Source organism: Piliocolobus tephrosceles, chromosome 8, assembly GCF_002776525.5.
Source record: "Piliocolobus tephrosceles isolate RC106 chromosome 8, ASM277652v3, whole genome shotgun sequence".
Taxonomy (NCBI): domain Eukaryota; kingdom Metazoa; phylum Chordata; class Mammalia; order Primates; family Cercopithecidae; genus Piliocolobus; species Piliocolobus tephrosceles.
In genome coordinates, this window is record NC_045441.1 from 81,905,404 (window position 1) to 81,922,606 (window position 17,203).

Below are 17,203 nucleotides of genomic sequence, written 5' to 3' on the forward strand. Positions count from 1 at the left end.
CAGATAAGCAAAGAAAAATTTTTAAAGCTAAAATTCAGGTCAGTAAAATTTTACTACTTTCTATGGTAAATATAGGAATTGATAAAAGATTTACAGTCAGGATTTTAAAATAGTTATGCTATAAAGTGAGACAATTTTTATTGATTTTCCTGTCTTGATTACTCTTTACCTGTACAGTAGGTAAATCTTTACATAAGATCACAATTACATTGAATAGTAATTTCTTCAACTCAAAATCTTCATAGGAATTAGAAAGCTTAAGTCCTTTTACCAAAAGATTTTGACTTTTAACTGTGAGGGAAAAAAAGTAAAATGAAAGCTTAAATGTTGTACAAGACTCATCAAGATAATTATAAGAAGTTGAAAGTTTTATGTTTTTTACCTTCATTAAAGGTGGCAAACAGTATCAAATCCTTGGTAAAGCCACATTCCTAATATAAATACATAAAATAAGCAGAAAGATGAATGAATAAGATGCAAGTTATGATGCACATGCTCATATTTACTACTTATGTACATTTATCAAATTATCCTACTGTCATTCATTTGAATTCATAAAGCATGAATAGTGATAAAGGGTGAAACAAAAAATAAAAACATATAGCCAGATAAGCTTATTTAAAATTAAATAAGCCAGATTTATTTAATTTTAAACTTACTTCTGTAGGTTCTAAGAAGTATTTTATATTATTCTATGAATAGTCTTTTTAAAATTGTTAAGGATCCAGAGTACATTAGGTCTTCATAGTTACTTCTATAATTCATTATCTATACTTCAAATGACACAGTAAGGGAGGAAAATCCAGTTACTCTCAACAGTCTTTCCTCTTAAACACCTCCACTTCTACCCCAACCATTCTTGCTATGTCAAATGTTTGGTCAAGAGATAATAAAGTAGTTCCTACTTAGCATGAAAAGCCCTGAAGAATCACCAGAGTTACAAACATTTTAGCATGTCAGCATTCCTGGCAGAGATATCCTAGTTGGACTTTGCACATTAGGGAGAGTTTACAGGGGCAAACCCTGGGCTTACGAGCTTGTAGTTTTATAGCCCCATTACTTTAGGATCTATATGGTTTCTTTAGATGCTGATGATATTATTTCCTTTGACTCGCATTCTTGCAATTCATCTGAATGTTTGCAAGGACACTAATGAGAAATTACTAACTGAACAGGGGCTTCTAGAGAAACAAAGTTTCACCTCTAAGTCGCAGCTTTAACTAGGATACTATGTAGGACTGTTTCCCTATTTGCACAGTATGAATTCCATTACTCTTTTTTTTTTTTTTTTGAGACGGAGTCTCGCTCTGTCGCCCAGGCTGGAGTGCAGTGGCCGGATCTCAGCTCACTGCAAGCTCCGCCTTCCGGGTTTACACCATTCTCCTGCCTCAACCTCCCAAGTAGCTGGGACTACAGGCGCCCGCCACCTCGCCCGGCTAGTTTTTTGCATTTTTTAGTAGAGACGGGGTTTCACCGTGTTAGCCAGGATCGTCTCGATCTCCTGACCTCGTGATCCGCCCGTCTCGGCCTCCCAAAGTGCTGGGATTACAGGGTTGAGCCACCGCGCCCGGCCTCCATGACTCTTATATTGGGACTACTTGACGTCCACTGTTAGTGGGCTGAGGTCTTCATAGCTAGTTCTTTGTAGCACAACTAGAACTTACGTGCCTGACTTGTGAATCTTGTTGCCAAGGATCTCTAGTAAATAATTTCAATCATTCAATGATTTTTAATTAAAAAAATATGTGAAGGCTCAGCTTCTGGTACAGATGAGTAGTAGCTCCGAGAGAAATTCTCCTGCTGGTGACAAATAAAACTATCGTGTGACCAAGAGTAAGCAGACACTGGAGGGATGTCAGAATTTTGTAGAAGGGAATGGTACTAAATGAGTTTCCCATTTTGAAAAAGGCTTTTGGGGCTGGGCGGTGGCTCACGCCTGTAATCCCAGCACTTTGGGTGGCCAAGGTGGGCAGATCATGAGGTCAGGAGATCGAGACCATCTGGCTAACACAGTGAAACCCTGTCTCTACTAAAAATACAAAAAAATTAGCCCGATGTGGTGGTGGGCGCCTGTAGTCCCAGCTACTCAGGAGGCTGAGGCAGGAGAATGGTGTGAACCCAGGAGGCGGAGCTTGCAGTGAGCTGAGATTGCAACACTGCACTCCAGCCTGGGTGACAGAGTAAGACTCCGTCTCAGAAAAAAAAAAAAAAAAAAAGGCTTTTGACCTGAGAGCAGGCCATATTCTATACCTCGTGGGAATGCTAAAACTCAGAGTAACCCTGTGGTCTTAGTGGCCTGAAGAACCAGAAGACAGAGACAACCACAGACACTAGAAAGTGAAGGGAGAAATCCCATAAAGGAGAGAGCCAGAGAGAGAGAATGCTAAATTCTGTGTACAAACTCTTCCCAAATATCTGGCTGATGTCTGAACCACATAAGTGCAGAGAATACTCAAGCATCCCAGGCAAGAACTGAATTGAGATTTGGAATGCCATACCTCAAAGGGATGAGTACAGCCAAGTTAAATGTATAGTTACTAAAAACTCATCAGAGGAGTATACCAGAATCTACAGTAAAGATGCTCATAATGAAAGAAAGACAAGAACTCTCACGAGAGACACTATAAAAAGGAATCAAAATAAATTCTAAAACTGAAAAATATATCTGAAGTAAAAATGCGATGGACGAGATTAACAGCAGAATGGAGATGACAGAAATAAAAAAGTCAATGAATTTAAATATATAGACTAATACAAATTATCCAACCTGAAGAATAGAGAGAGAAATGATTGAAAAAAGTGAGCAGAGCCTCACAAACCTGTGGGACAATATCAAAAAGTCAAACATAAAAGTAATTAGAGTCCCTGAAGAAGTGGGCAGAGAGAATGGGACTGAAAAAATATTTGAAGAAATAATGGCCAAGAGTTCTCCAAATCTTATTAAAGACTTAAATTTATATCTCCAAGAAGCTCTATGAAACCTAAGCAGAACAAATACAAAGGAGATCTCACCTTAGCACATCATTTCGAAACTGCTAAAAACCAAAGATAGAGTGAAAATCTTGAAAACAGTGAGAGAAAAAGATGATACATTACACATAGGGGAATAACGATTTGAAATTATGAATACTTCTCATCAGAGTCCAGGGTACTCACCGTTACACCATGGAACCTCACACTGAATATTTCTCATCAGAAACAACAGACTCCAGAAGACAGTAGAACTTTATCTTTGAAATGCTAAACAAAAAATGTTCAGCCTAGAGTTATATATTCAATGAGCATAGACTTTAAGAATTAAGATGGATTAAACATATTTTCAGATAAAAAGAAAACTAAGATAATTTGCTGCCTGCAGCCAGCAGATTTGCACCACAAGAAATTGTAAACAAAGTTCTTTCAGTGAAAGAGAAATGATGCCAGATGGAAACTCGAATCAACAAGAAGGAAAGAAAAGCATAAGTGGTAAATACATGTATAAATCACACAATATGAGGAAGATTCCAAATTTCCAAAGGATTGCATAGAAGAATTGGCAGAGTGATAAGCATACTGGTGACCATTCTGATATTACAGCATAACTTAGCATTACAACAAAATACACAAATATGACAACATAATATAGGACTTCTTTCACCCATGCCCACCACTTCCACAATTAAAATTAATGCAATTTGATTCATACTTACAATCATTGGTGCTTCAGGATTTTGAGCTATAATTGTAGTGATCACTAATATGTCATTTCTAAGCTGACGGTCATAATGACTGAAACCTCTCATAAACAGATTTGTAAATACTTCCTTCAAAGCCCTAGAAAGTAAAATCGTATTTTAAAAACTATATTGTTATGCACTAAATGTTTGCGTCCCTCCAAAATTCATATATTGAAATCCTAACCCTCAATGTGACGGTTTTAGGAGTGAGGTCTTAGGGAGGTAATGAGCCCTCGTGAATGGAATTAGTGCCCTTATAAAAGGGACTCCAGAGAGCTGTCTCGCTCTCTTGCCTCCATGTAAGGATACAAGATATCAGCAGTATGCAACCCAGAAGAGGACCCTCATCAGAACCCAACCACACTGGCACCCTGATCTCAGAATTCTAGCCTCCCAAACTATGAAAAATAACTTTCTGTTGTTTACAAACCACCCAGTTTATGGTACTTTGTTATAGCAGCTCAAACTAAAACACATACTTTTATGGAAATACTACCTGAATGTCTATCAACAAAATCTCCCTTTTTATATTATACTATTGATTTGAACATATTTCTAATATTTTTTACACTTTGAAATCTGCCTCTAATTCTCTATGTACCAGATAAGAATCCACTAAACCAGTCTATTACACATGGTGGTCAAAGTGACAGCTCTATAATACATTCAATCATGTCATTTTCCTTTGTAAAACCATTTAAAGACTATTGTTTGTTCTTCTGATTAAGTCCTACCTCCTTAACAAGGCTTATTAGGCCTTTCATGTTATGGGCCCTAATAACATTGTTAGCCTCATCTCTCACCATTGTAGCCTGTTCCTTCTGCTCTCACCATACTGAATTTTAGTTTTCTGATTTTGCTAATTATATTTTCACTTGTTTTCCCTGTCTAGGATGCTCTCTGCATGCAAAACTTTTCTGTGTTACCAAGTCCTGTTTGTCATTCAGTTACTAGACTTGAGTTCATTAGGAAGCAGTTATGATTTCTCCAACTCTGAGTTAGGTTCCCTTGTATTAATAGTAGACATTTGTTGCTTTGCATCCTGGGACCTACTTGCCCTTTTTATAAGAACAGCATTCTTATTTTTATTTAGGCATTTACTCCTTCCTGACTTTTGCTCCTGTGAGGCTGCCTTCAGCTGCCTTTTCACCAGTCAGAGCATTTTTTCTTTTGGCATTAATAAATCACTGTGGAATGGGCATTTGACCAATATTAGACCATTCAGGGCCAAACTGGACTCAATTCAAAGACTTTTCTCTAAGCCTTCAGGATAGCAAGGTTTTTCTTCTGCTTGATGTGAGGTTGAGATGATGTGATCCTAGACTTCTTAGGTCTTACTACATAGGCTTGGGTATGAAGCCAACACCACGGAAGACAATGTAGAGAGAGGGGGGACCAAGTCCTAATATCTGCTGATCCCTGAATAAAGCTGTACATCAAGTCAGTTTTATCCTTGACTTTGTAGTTAAATAAGCTATAAATTTTCTATATTGCTTTGATCGGTTGGGTTTTTAGTCACTTGCAAACAAAAATGTGCTGATTGACCTTCTTCTGAAGAACATGTACATCTTACAATAATATGTTTCATAACATGTTCTCTTTTAGTTGTCTATTTACTTGTCCATCCCTCCTAGTGCAATGTAAATTCCACGAATGCAAAGACAATATCTGTATTGTTTTTAGTGGTATTTCTATGGCTTAATACTGAAGCTGGCATAGAGCAGACAATTATTTGTTGAATAAGTGAAGAAGCAACTTGAAGGCTTACATTTTGTTGCTAATGCTTACTGCAATATCTGGAAGATAGTAAGCACTCAATAATAGATTCATTGGATAAATAAATGAAATCGTACTTCTAAAGTCTAATTTTACTTTATGTATATTCCAAGGTATAATTTAGTGTTAAGAAGCTACTTCAAGAGCCTTCCACATAGAAAAGTGTGGCTTGTTATTGTGCAGATTCATTTATACCATGGCACAAAGAAGATGTCCTGAAACATAGCCATTACATGAATCTAAAACATAATTGAACACAGATTGAAACAAATATGTTAGTTATGTCACTGGCTATCATTTTAAGATTAAAAGAACATTCCTATCTAACCACATACACTTACAGCAAACATTCCAAGTTACTAAGCTGTTGTATGACTTCTTCTTTTGAAGATTTTTCCAACAAGTTCCAAAGTATTTCTGATGAACGAAATAAAAGCTGTCCAGAGGGATCTGGGTCATTGAGGTGAGTACAGATTCTACTGGCTGCTTGTGCTTTCATCATTATAGTACAATTAACTTCTGAAAATAAATTTTAAACATTATTTTTGCTTTACAATATTGACATTTTTAGACAGAAACAAAAGTAGTTGACAATGAAGTGTTTAAACTTAATAATATACAAACCAGAAGTTGAGAGATGCTGCAGAACTTTAAGTACCCAAAGTTTCTCAACAAGTTGATTTTCAAGCAAGGTGATTGACTGGACCATTGTTTTTGCTAATCCTCCAACTTCAGCCATTTGTATCTTGTATGATGAACTCGCTTGCTGATAACCTAACAAAAATTAGTTAATAAATACAAACAGTTATCTCACAGAATGATCATTAAGACAAAAGAAGGAATAATTTATTATTAAGCAACAGCAAGAACAACTTTTCAAAAGTGTATGGAATTTATGAATTGTGCAGCATAGGGATGAGCCATACTTTTTTCTGTAAAGGGGCATATAGTATTTTAAGTTTTGCAGGTTATAAGGTTTCTTGTCAACTACTCAGCTCTATAGCACATTGTGGCAAGAAAGCAGTAATAAACAGTACAAATATAAATGGGCATGGCTGTGTTCTAACACAATTTTGTTTTCAGTGGGCCTATATTTTCATCATCTAGAGATAACATTAACATTTTCATATATTTGTGATATTTTTAATGTATGCATACAATTTTAACAACATACTAGTATACAGAATTTTATATTCTACTGTACTCATTAAATTTTTATTGTAAGCTTTTCCCTATCCTATAAAATATTTTCTAAAATCATGATTTTTAAGTGCATAATAGTCTATCATATGGATGGACCAAAATGTACTTTATAGTTACTGTATCTTTTTCTATTGGAGGTACATTTTAATAGAGGGATATAACATTATTAAAGCTCATGGATTTAATTCCTGTCTCCAGGGCTGTGTCTCTTTCAACTGCTGTACTGAGGACTTTTCAGCTGTGGTCCCAGATGTCTGGCCATACCCATTACTTGAAACCAACTGTCTGATAGTGAGAGCACTGACTCCTAATTTTCAGAGCCTGACCAAATCAACCTCACGTCTTTGCCCCATAATACTCCTCTGTCTTAAGTCCTACACCACTTGTTTCCCTTTCTTTGAAGGGTGTCTGTATTTTGCCAAGGTTAACTCTAAGCTTGTGCTCTTAATTCCATCCTCTTGTGCTTTCTTTGAGAATTTGGCCTTCCCATTTCTTTCTTACCAGCTTCTAGCTCCTCTGCCTACAAATGTGATTTCTTCTTATCCTAAAAACCCAAATAACCTTTCTCTGACTTTGCACTAGTTGAGCTGTTCTCCATCTTATTTTCTTCACCATCTCAAGATATGTCTGCATTCATGAACTGCCACTACTCTCTCACTCTCAAATCCAGTGCCTCTAATCTCACAATTCTCTGATTCTTTTTCGTTGTTGTTGTGTTTGTTTGTTTGTTTTTTGAGACAGAGTCTGGCTCTGTCGCTGCCGAGGCTGGAGTGTAGTGGTGCGATCTCGGCTCACTGCAAGCTCCGCCTCCCGGGTTCACGCCATTCTCCTGCCTCAGCCTCCCGAGTAGCTGGGACTACAGGCGCCCGCCACCACGCCCGGCTAACTTTTTGTATTCTTGTTAGTACAGAGGGGGTTTCACCGTGTTAGCCAGGATGGTCTCGATCTCCTGACCTCGTGATCCGCCCACCTTGGCCACCCAAAGTGTTGGGATTACAGACTGAGCCACCGCGCCCGGCCAATCCTCTGATTCTTTAATCCTGCATCTGCCCTGACCACTGTATATCAATAGATCTGTCAAAGATTAACTACAACTTTTCAGGTGTCACATTAACTTGGCCTTTTAACTCTTCGATTACAGAAAACTCTGCAGCATTTGACACTGAGACAACTTCCTCCTCCTTTGTCAAATATTTCATTCATTGGCACACAAGACATGGCAGTCTTTAGGTTTTCTTCCTCCTCTTTGAATCTTCCTTCACTGCCAATTTCTTTTAATCATTTTTTCCAAACCTCAATATGGACACTCTCCATGTCATTTTTCATGCCTTGCTGCTTATCTGTTTTATCTCTTGGCAAACTCAACCGTTCTGGTGACTTTTCAACTCTATTTGGGTGGATTCCAAACCTGTATTTCTGGTCCCTCTTGCTTTTAGTATCTAATATCTTTTATCTACCAAGACACTCCTACCCATCTATCTCATCAATAGTTCAAATTGGACGTTTAAGAATCTCCTTATTCATTTCTCTAGTTTAGCTGTTGTTCCATTTTTTTGTTTTACTTTTTGACTGACTTCTGTTTTCCCTGCATTTCTTTTTTCTTTTTTTAAATTGTCTTTTTTTAATTGACTTCTGGTTCCCATTTTTCCTTAGGCTTAAATAATCTTTCTTTTGAACTACCATAGACTCTTATTTCCACCTATTAAGAATCATATAACTTAAGAAGTTATTGCTTATATCTTCTCTCCCTTCCTAGATTGATTAGAAATTACGGAAACTATGAAGGTAAGAAGTACATCTTAACATTATATCCTCACAGTGCACGTGCCGCTGTCTTGTTCCTGCCCAATTCAGTGTGGTTCACTTACCACTATATATTAAGGTCCCTTAGCTATAACACACAGAACTATTTTCCCAAACATGATGGAGAATGGCCCTGGTATTGGTAGTTTAACATTTAACTGAGTGGGGGCAAATATTATAAATAATTATAAAGTGTTTAAAAAATAATTTTATCAATAGTATTACATAATATAATAGTAACATTTATGATTATTAATAAACTAAATTGGGCATCACTTTACAAATTTGTTCATATTTAGCATCAGAATAAAAATATGCAAATCAAAACTGAAAAATACATATATAACTTTTAAAAGATGACCAAAGAGATCAAGACTACAAAAAAAGTTTTCTTTTTAATGTGTTACATTTATGAGCCGACTGTGTCTGTCAAATTCAAAGAGAAATGAGAATGTTCTGTTTTCGAAATACACAAGTTATCACTGAAAGACCATTGTAAACTTCACCTGGAATATGCTTCTTTGGTGGTTCTGCATGATAAAAATCAACAATACACTTACAAATTTGTATCCTCAATTCAGAACTTGGTATTTTCATTAAGTCACCTGCCAGAAAGATAAACAGGTGCTACTTAACAACACTGTCATAAGTTTATTTGTAGAATTTAGGCATAAGATGTTAATAATATGATGATTATTAACAACATTCTCAGAGATTCAAACTGGATCATGTTCAATTTATATACATATTTTTATACATATGCTCACACACATACATACATATACATATAAACAGTACCCTGAATCCATCCTTATACATTTGGCCCCTCAATCAATTCAGCCTCTCCTTTCTAGGGAGAAAAGAATGATGACTATTAACACAAATGCTAGAACCAGACTGTCTAAGATTAAATCCTGGCTCTGCCATTTACTACCCATGTAAACTTGTGTCTTACTTTTCTCATCTATTAAACAGGTATAACAATAGTTACCACATTTAAGATTGTTGTGAGGATTAAATTAGCTAATATGAGAAAAGGGCTGAGAAAAGCATCTAGCATATTGTAAGTTCTACATGTGTTAGATACTATTATTACTTTGACAAGATATGGGTTAGCATTTTTCTCCCTAACTAGAGGGTCAGTAATTTTTTGCTTTTACTAATGCATTCTTTGCTTAGAGAAGTTCCAGGTGAACTTTATTCTTCAATTTGTTGGCAGACTGGAAGAGAGTGAGGTTTTAGGCAGCTGGCCCACAGGCAAGGGTAATAGTTTCATGTTCAAGCTGTCTGCGTGGGGTTGGCGAATAGAAAGGTTCCTTTTCGGTGGTATCTAAACTATAATTAAATTGGCTTCAGCCTGTATTTCAAACTGGATTTGCATCTACTTTGTTGAAGTCCTATAAACATGATCCCCAAGGGTATCTGAAAATGATCTGTGGGATTCTGGAAATGAGCCAGGTTCTCTGAATGCCCGAGGACAGCTGTAGTCAGTGATATCGACCTTAGAACTAAACTAGAACTGGTTGGATTCTCTGAGGGTAAAATAATAATTAGCAATTCCTCTTTTGCATTAGCCCTTGCAAGATGCTCATCTCTGGAGGTGGTTAGCAAGTGGGGTGGCAAGTGGACAGAAGGAGAAAGCATAAAGGAAAGCCTGACCTCTGCAAAAGACATCACTTAAAAAAGACAGTTTTAAGATTATTCTAACTCTAAATTTTATTTATTTTTTGGACTGTTCTTTTGGAGTTGCAAAATCATTACTTAGGTTTTAAAAATTTTACACAACAGGAACGACTAAACTTTTCCAACAAGACTATCCAAATGTGCAGGCTTATGGGAAATTCTAGGGTCTTTCGTCTGCTTTTCCACTGTTTTAGTTCCTGTAAATTTAGATAATTTATCATAGCTTCCTGTTTCATAATCTCAGGGCAGAGTACTAACTTCTTCCCTCATCCATTTCCAGAATCTTGCTTCTGAGTCAGAAATATCTATGTATCATTTGGAAGAAAATGTAATATAACTCATTAGCACACAGTAGAAACTGGAAGTTCTTACTAAAATCATGAAGAGTTTTTGTTCAACATTTCATCTTATATACAATTATTTTAGTTTAATGTTTCCAGCCATTAAAAAAAACCAAGAGACAGAAGAGCAGTACTTGCAGTCAGTAATCAGCAAAGGAAACTCATTTAAAGTTAAGAGTTCATACTGTTGTCACATGAGATAGTAACATGTTGTGCAGGCAGGGTACCAGTCATTGAGCAAAGAACAAGCTGACACTCAGTAATAAATTGGCCTGTATTTATAATACAAGTGACTGTCAACACTTTTGGAAGCAATATTTAAAAATAATGGCAACAGGGGTATTTTTAAAAATGTTACCAACAAAAACTACACTTTTTCTCTGTTAATACTACCATGTCCTCTTTTGGGTTGGCTTCTCGTTGTAAATTTCCACTGATGATAGAGATTCACATAATTAAAAATTCCCATATTTCTGAACCTGCCTGCTTCCTAAGGTGTTTTTCTTTAAACTGCCCCCCTCATGTTTAACCTAATCTCCACAATACCTTCACCTACCCTAGGCTATAGAGTAGGTGAACCCTAGGTAGTTTTCCCAAAGTAACTAAAATTAAAAACTATAAAACCTACTGAGATATAAAAGGGTTAGTGTCTATGTTAAAAATAAGAATCCTTTTTTTTTCTTCATTCCAGTTGAATCTCTAACATCTTTCTATATGGAGTGTAATGCTGGGAACATCACTACTCAGCAAATATTTTTAAAGATGTATTGGATCAATTGTGTGTCTTTTATTCCTCCTGTACAAATAAAGACCTAAACTAGTAAGTATCAATTTAATGTACGATTTGTTTTGGGAACATGCTGTCATGTCCCAGGAGCTGACTCAAAGAGCCAGTGTTTCCCTAAGCTAATTTCCCAGGAAATTGTTTTCTTCCTTTAGAAAATCAAGTGATAACCTGTATGTAAATACCTACCCTTTTATGATATTTTTCATATTTTTGTGTACAAAAACACAGGCATCTGCATCCTTATATGCATTATGCTTAAGTTCTTAATATGCTATCATTTTATGATTTGATTTAAAATTTTAGATCATTTAATGAATAATTCTATGATTGTAGCAATTAAATATTAGAGTTCAAAGTTGAAATGTTTTTGTGATTACTTAAAAAGGGGGGTGTATACTTTCTGATTTACAAAAATAGTGAACAAACACTTCATCAAACTAAATAACACTACATAACCAGCCTGTCCTTGTACTTAGAAGACGGACTTTTATTGGTATCATGAAACAACTTGAGCAGAATACAATACCAGAATTATCACCAAGCACACTGTGATTAATTCACTACTAGGAAACAACAGAAGATCCTAGACATGGAGAAGGAGTCCTCTTAGTGAAACTTGGGGAAAATAGATACTTCCTTGTCAGTAGGACCTGTCATACATTACATCCATATACCTCAAGGAAATCTTAACTTACCCAGAAGCGCAATTGAATTAGCAGTATCTTCAGCATAAGTTATTTCATCCGATACTTTCTTTTTCAAAAATGGCAAGCTTCAATAAGAGTGAAGAATTGTAAGAGTAATTTTTAATAAAGTCTTTGATTGAAGCATCATTTGTAAATGGGGGAGAGTTCATTTCTAAAGAATAAATTAATAATAATATTCTATTCTTTAGCCCTGGGGAATTGACAACTATTAACTACCAGTTGTAATACAGAGTATTATAGTTTAATAGTATTGTAACTATTAAAAATGTTTCTTGGGCCGGGTGCAGTGGCTCACACCTATAATCCCAGCACTTTGGGAGGCTGAGGTGGGTGGACTAGGAGGTCAAGAGATTGAGATCATCCTGGCCAACATGGTGAAATTCTGTCTCTTCTAAAAATATAAAAATTCACTGGGCGTGGTGGCATGTGCCAGTAGTCCCAGCTACTTGAGAGGCTGAAGCAGGAGAATCGCTAGAACCTGGGAGGCGGAGGTTGCACTATGCTGAGATTGCACCACTGCACTCCAGCCTGGTGACAGAGCAAGTGAGCCTCCATCAAAAAAGAAAAGAAAAGAAAAGAATGTTTCTAATGAACTGAACAAAAAGAAAATATTATATTAATTATAAAAATTAAGAAATGGATGTAAAAGGCATAGGTTAAGAAAGTCATTTTGCATCACTTCATGAATAAAAAACTTAGGAACCCTCTTTATCTTTGAGGTCAAAATAGTAATAAACTATAGCTATAATTCTATCAAAGTTAGTACGACATTGGATAATCTGATACAAACCATAGATCTAAGCTCACCAATGACTTAAAAACTGGTTAAGAGGTTTTCCTGAAATTTTCAAAACTCTAGGCAAAATCAATAGTTTATTCATTCTTAGAGATCAGTGTATTTTTCCTTATTAGCTGGGTTAGTAACTATCCACAAAGTAACAGAATGCTTTTGCAGACATTAAGGCATTCAAGTTAAGAAATATTAATTATATTAGAATTGCATTTCACAACTACTATAACCAGTTATTTGAAAGTAACTTCTTTATAAATCTTAAAAAGATCTGGCACATAAACCTAGGTCAGTCTAAATTTCAAAGATAATATAAAAGTTATTTTTTAAATATATAAACTATCTTGACATTTCATGAGTTCAAAATTTGAACCTCCTGTACTATTTAAAGTACAATATATCCTATATAGAGAGGACTTTTCATTCATATTTTTCAAGAAAAATTAAAGTGGTTGAAAATGGCATTGAGAACTATCACATGAGGATGTATTAATAGCAATATACAGGCCAATTTGAATTTAAAGGTAGCTGAAGAGCAAGCTACAAAAAGTACAATTTTATAAATGCCACGGAAGTTCATTTCTAGTGTTTGTCTAAATTTGTCATTTGAAACAAATAACATATTATATTTGTTATCCAGCTGCTTGTTGGATCTCTAAAGTGAAGGACTCTAAAACTAGTACTTTTTGTTCCCAAACTTTTTCCTTTTCTAGCAAAGGAGACAACCTATAAGATAAAGCATCAGAAGAGTTTTCAACCAAAAAGTTCATGAAAAAATTAGCATTACACTTCTGATGCAGTGAGAAAACCATACTACTTGGAGGCTAAAATGGAAATATTATTCTATTTTTATTGTTTTTATCTTCCAAAAATGTCTTGAAAAGAGAAACAAGTGAGGGTGAGGCGTAGAGAAGTTATCTAGACATGAGCTGAAATTAGAAAAGTAGAAAAAATTAACAACGTGAATAATTATGAAATATGAGGGAAAATGAAGACTGCAGCTATACAATTAAACATTCAGTCACAAGTTTTCATAGAGAATGAACTTTGTGCAGAGCTCTGTAGGAGCATAGATGTTGAAAGTAATGCTTATAAACTTGGTGTTCTAGGACTTGCAAAGCCTTGAGATTTAAAAGTTTTACATTATATAATCGTATGTAAATATAATAATAATTTCCAATCTGTTCCTTGAAAACACCAGAGCAACCATTTATTTTCCATTGTCCCTATCTATTAAAAAGCAAGGCATGGTATAGGCATTCAATATATTATTTTGGTTATTTTATTCAGATATCAAAAAAATAAATTTAACTGGTTACAAACATTTTAAATATTGCTGCTAAATCTAAAAGTGAGAGTTAGAACCTACCATGTATGCATAATTCCACTAAACCTTTCAATTATTTATATATTATTTGTATATTAAAGTAAATAATTGCTATCTAAAAAGTTAAATTGGTAGAAAGGTTCAGAAGCTAAAATTGTCAGAAAGGTTTATTCCTCCCTACTACATTACATTAAGCAACTAAAAATGGATATTTTAATATATACCTAGATTAGCCACCATGTGGCACCAAGGGAGCACCATATATTCAGTTCCCAGAGCTTGTTAAAGAACCAACAGTAGAAAGAATAAGGCACGTTAATTTTACAATTCTTACCTCTAACTTACATTTTAAAAATATATATCAAATGTAATTGGTGATATTTTATTCTTCACTCAAATTTCAAAAATCAGATAAAACATGACATATAACCCAATATATCTTTGAGACCCAAATTTTCTAAAGACGGAGAAAAAAACTAGACTGAAACTACAAGCATATCCATAAGTTCACTCAAAGATTCTCTGAAAATACTATAATTCCTTGGTTACATCTAATATTCATCATTTACTTCAGAGTAACTAATTACAAGAAAGCATTTCAATATACTTAGAATTTAATCTCTTGTGGTTAGCAATCTCAGACCACAGCAAACCGATTACCTGAAATACCAACTGCTGGAATCAAGTGATGAACTGAAGTTTTCTTGAGTTCTGTAGCAATCTGCTACACTATAATGCATAGTATGTTTGTGACACAAGAAACATAACAACACACTCCATGTTAATGCAAAATAAAGTTAAAGAAAGATAACTTACCCACACAGTTTTATGATATCATATGCAGATTCGACAAAACGAGGCTGGTTTTTTATTTTTCCTGCACATAGATTCAGAATTTTAAATATCTGTGCTAAATCCCTTAATGGCTTTAATATTTTTAGTTAAGAAATAAAATTAATAAAATTAAGATTCTTTATTAACATATTCTTTATAGTATTTCTGTGAAGAAAGTCTATAGAATTCCAACTATTTTGCCAAATGTGGTAGATACTGTTTTAATTTTTCTTATTTTGCAGTCTAAAAAAGGAAATTTAGAATCATATTTTTTTAAAAAAAAAATTTCATTTTTGCCTCAGAAAAATGCCTACTCAAAATTTTTTTCCTCTCACAACTTTAGAATTGGATTACCAACTGCTACAACACAGATTCAGTTGATCAATAACTTCCCACTGGCAATGAGTAATAGCACATTGGAAACATTAACTTATTGATTAGGGTCAATTATACCCTTCATCTTCACCGCCAACCTCCGCCCACACAAACATATGCTGTCTCAGAATAAGCAACCCAAACCTTACTTTACTCTACTATTTTATTAATATTAAACTGAGATGCATTTTCCTGTGTTTAAGGCTTAAATTGGTTAGGATTTTATCTGAAACTAATATGAAAGCAAAATATAGCCTTTCTAGATCTTTATACAAAAGCATCTTTTATTTTATCTATTAAAAAATCCTGCTGGCTGGGCGTGGTGGCTCATGCCTGTAATCCCAGCACTTTAGGAGGCCGAGGCAGGCGGATCATGAGGTCAGGAGTTCGAGACCAGTCTGACCAACATGGTGAAACCCCGTCTCTACTAAAAATACAAAAATTCGCTGGGCGTGGTGGTGCATACCTGTAATCCCAGCTATTCAGGAGGCTGAAGCAGGAGAATCGCTTGAACCCAGGAGGTGGAGGTTGCAGTGAGCTGAGATCGCACCATTGCACTGAAGCCTGAGTGACACAGTGAGACTCCGTCTCAAAAAAAAAAAAAAAAAAAAAATCCCATTGGCACATAAACACATTTCACTGATTTTGTTTTATAGCTAAGATATTATGGCAGATGTGAAGATGTGACTTACACTTCTTGGTTGAATCTTATTACTTCTAGCCTTTTTCTAGGACATTTTAGGAAAAGATGGGAGAGCAGGGTACACTGGAAATAGAAAGCTCTGTTAACTTCCTAGAGAAGTGACCAATATACTTCTCCAACTTTGCTAAGTTTTACAATTTATATAGGCAGCCTATGAAAGGGAATCAGAAATAGAGCCAATTGCCACCAACGGTTTACATGAAGAAAAAAAAAAATGGAGGTGTTGAGGTATCAGGTTAAAATAGGAAAAGAAATCACCTGCTAGTAGACATTTTCAGCTACCAGTAAATAGGGCTTGATATACACAAGCCCTAAGATTGAACAGGTCCAAATAAAACCAAGAATAAAATATAATAAAATATTTAGATTAAATTATAAGAAACATTTTTCTGAATGGAAGTCTTAAGAGGCTTTGAACTAGAACGAGCTAATATTAGAGCTTGATAACTTTTTTTTTCTTTTTTTTAGAGATGGGGTCTCACTCAGTCACCCATACCCAGGTTGGAGTGCAGTGGAGCAAACATAGCTCATTGCAGCCTCAAATTTCTGGGCTCAAATGACCCTTCCACCTCAGCCTCAGCCTCTGGAGAAGATACAACTACAAGTGTGCATCGCCATACATGGCTATTTTTTTCTGTAGAGGTGGGATCTTGCTATGTTGCCCAGGCTGGTTTTAAACTACTGGCCTCAAATGATCCTCCTGCCCCAGACTCCTAAGGTGCTGAGATTATAGGCATGAGCCACAATGCATGGGCTTAACAACTTCTTTAGACCAAGTCAGACAACTATTCAAGATCATTTTCGGGGGTGTCCAGTCTTTTGGCTTCTCTGGCCCACACTGGAAGAAGAAGAATTCTCTTGGGTCACACATAAAATACTCAAACACTAATGACAGCTGATGAGCTAAAAAAAATTGTCAAAAAAAATCTCATCATGTTTTAATGAAGTTTACAAATTTGTGTTGGGCCGCATTTAAAGCCATCCTGGACAGCATGCAGCCCACAGGCTGAGGGTTGGACAAGCTTGATTTAGATGAATACTATTCAAAGTGTGAAACTCAATCAAAACCGCTCAACTACATGGAAACTGAACAACCTGCTCCTGAATGACTACTGGGTACATCACGAAATGAAAGCAGAAATAAAGATGTTCTTTGAA

At 35.4% G+C, this 17,203-nt stretch overlaps 1 protein-coding gene across 3 annotated transcripts in view; it reads right to left on the reverse strand.

Moving 5' to 3' along the window:
- CFAP69 (cilia and flagella associated protein 69) overlaps positions 1 to 17,203 on the reverse strand; it is a 64,297-nt gene that overhangs the window by 32,099 nt on the left and 14,995 nt on the right. For 2 of the 3 annotated variants that reach the window (XM_026448824.1, XM_023226648.2), the window contains exons 4-11: positions 14,950 to 15,059; positions 12,005 to 12,081; positions 9,005 to 9,103; positions 6,117 to 6,266; positions 5,834 to 6,011; positions 3,690 to 3,813; positions 383 to 431; positions 170 to 291 (exon numbers count right to left, since the gene is read on the reverse strand). In XM_026448824.1, coding sequence (XP_026304609.1) covers positions 170 to 291; positions 383 to 431; positions 3,690 to 3,813; positions 5,834 to 6,011; positions 6,117 to 6,266; positions 9,005 to 9,103; positions 12,005 to 12,081; positions 14,950 to 15,059 — 909 coding nt within the window. The remainder of the gene's footprint in view (positions 1 to 169; positions 292 to 382; positions 432 to 3,689; positions 3,814 to 5,833; positions 6,012 to 6,116; positions 6,267 to 9,004; positions 9,104 to 12,004; positions 12,082 to 14,949; positions 15,060 to 17,203) is intronic. The other variant, XM_023226649.2, reaches the window with a different exon arrangement.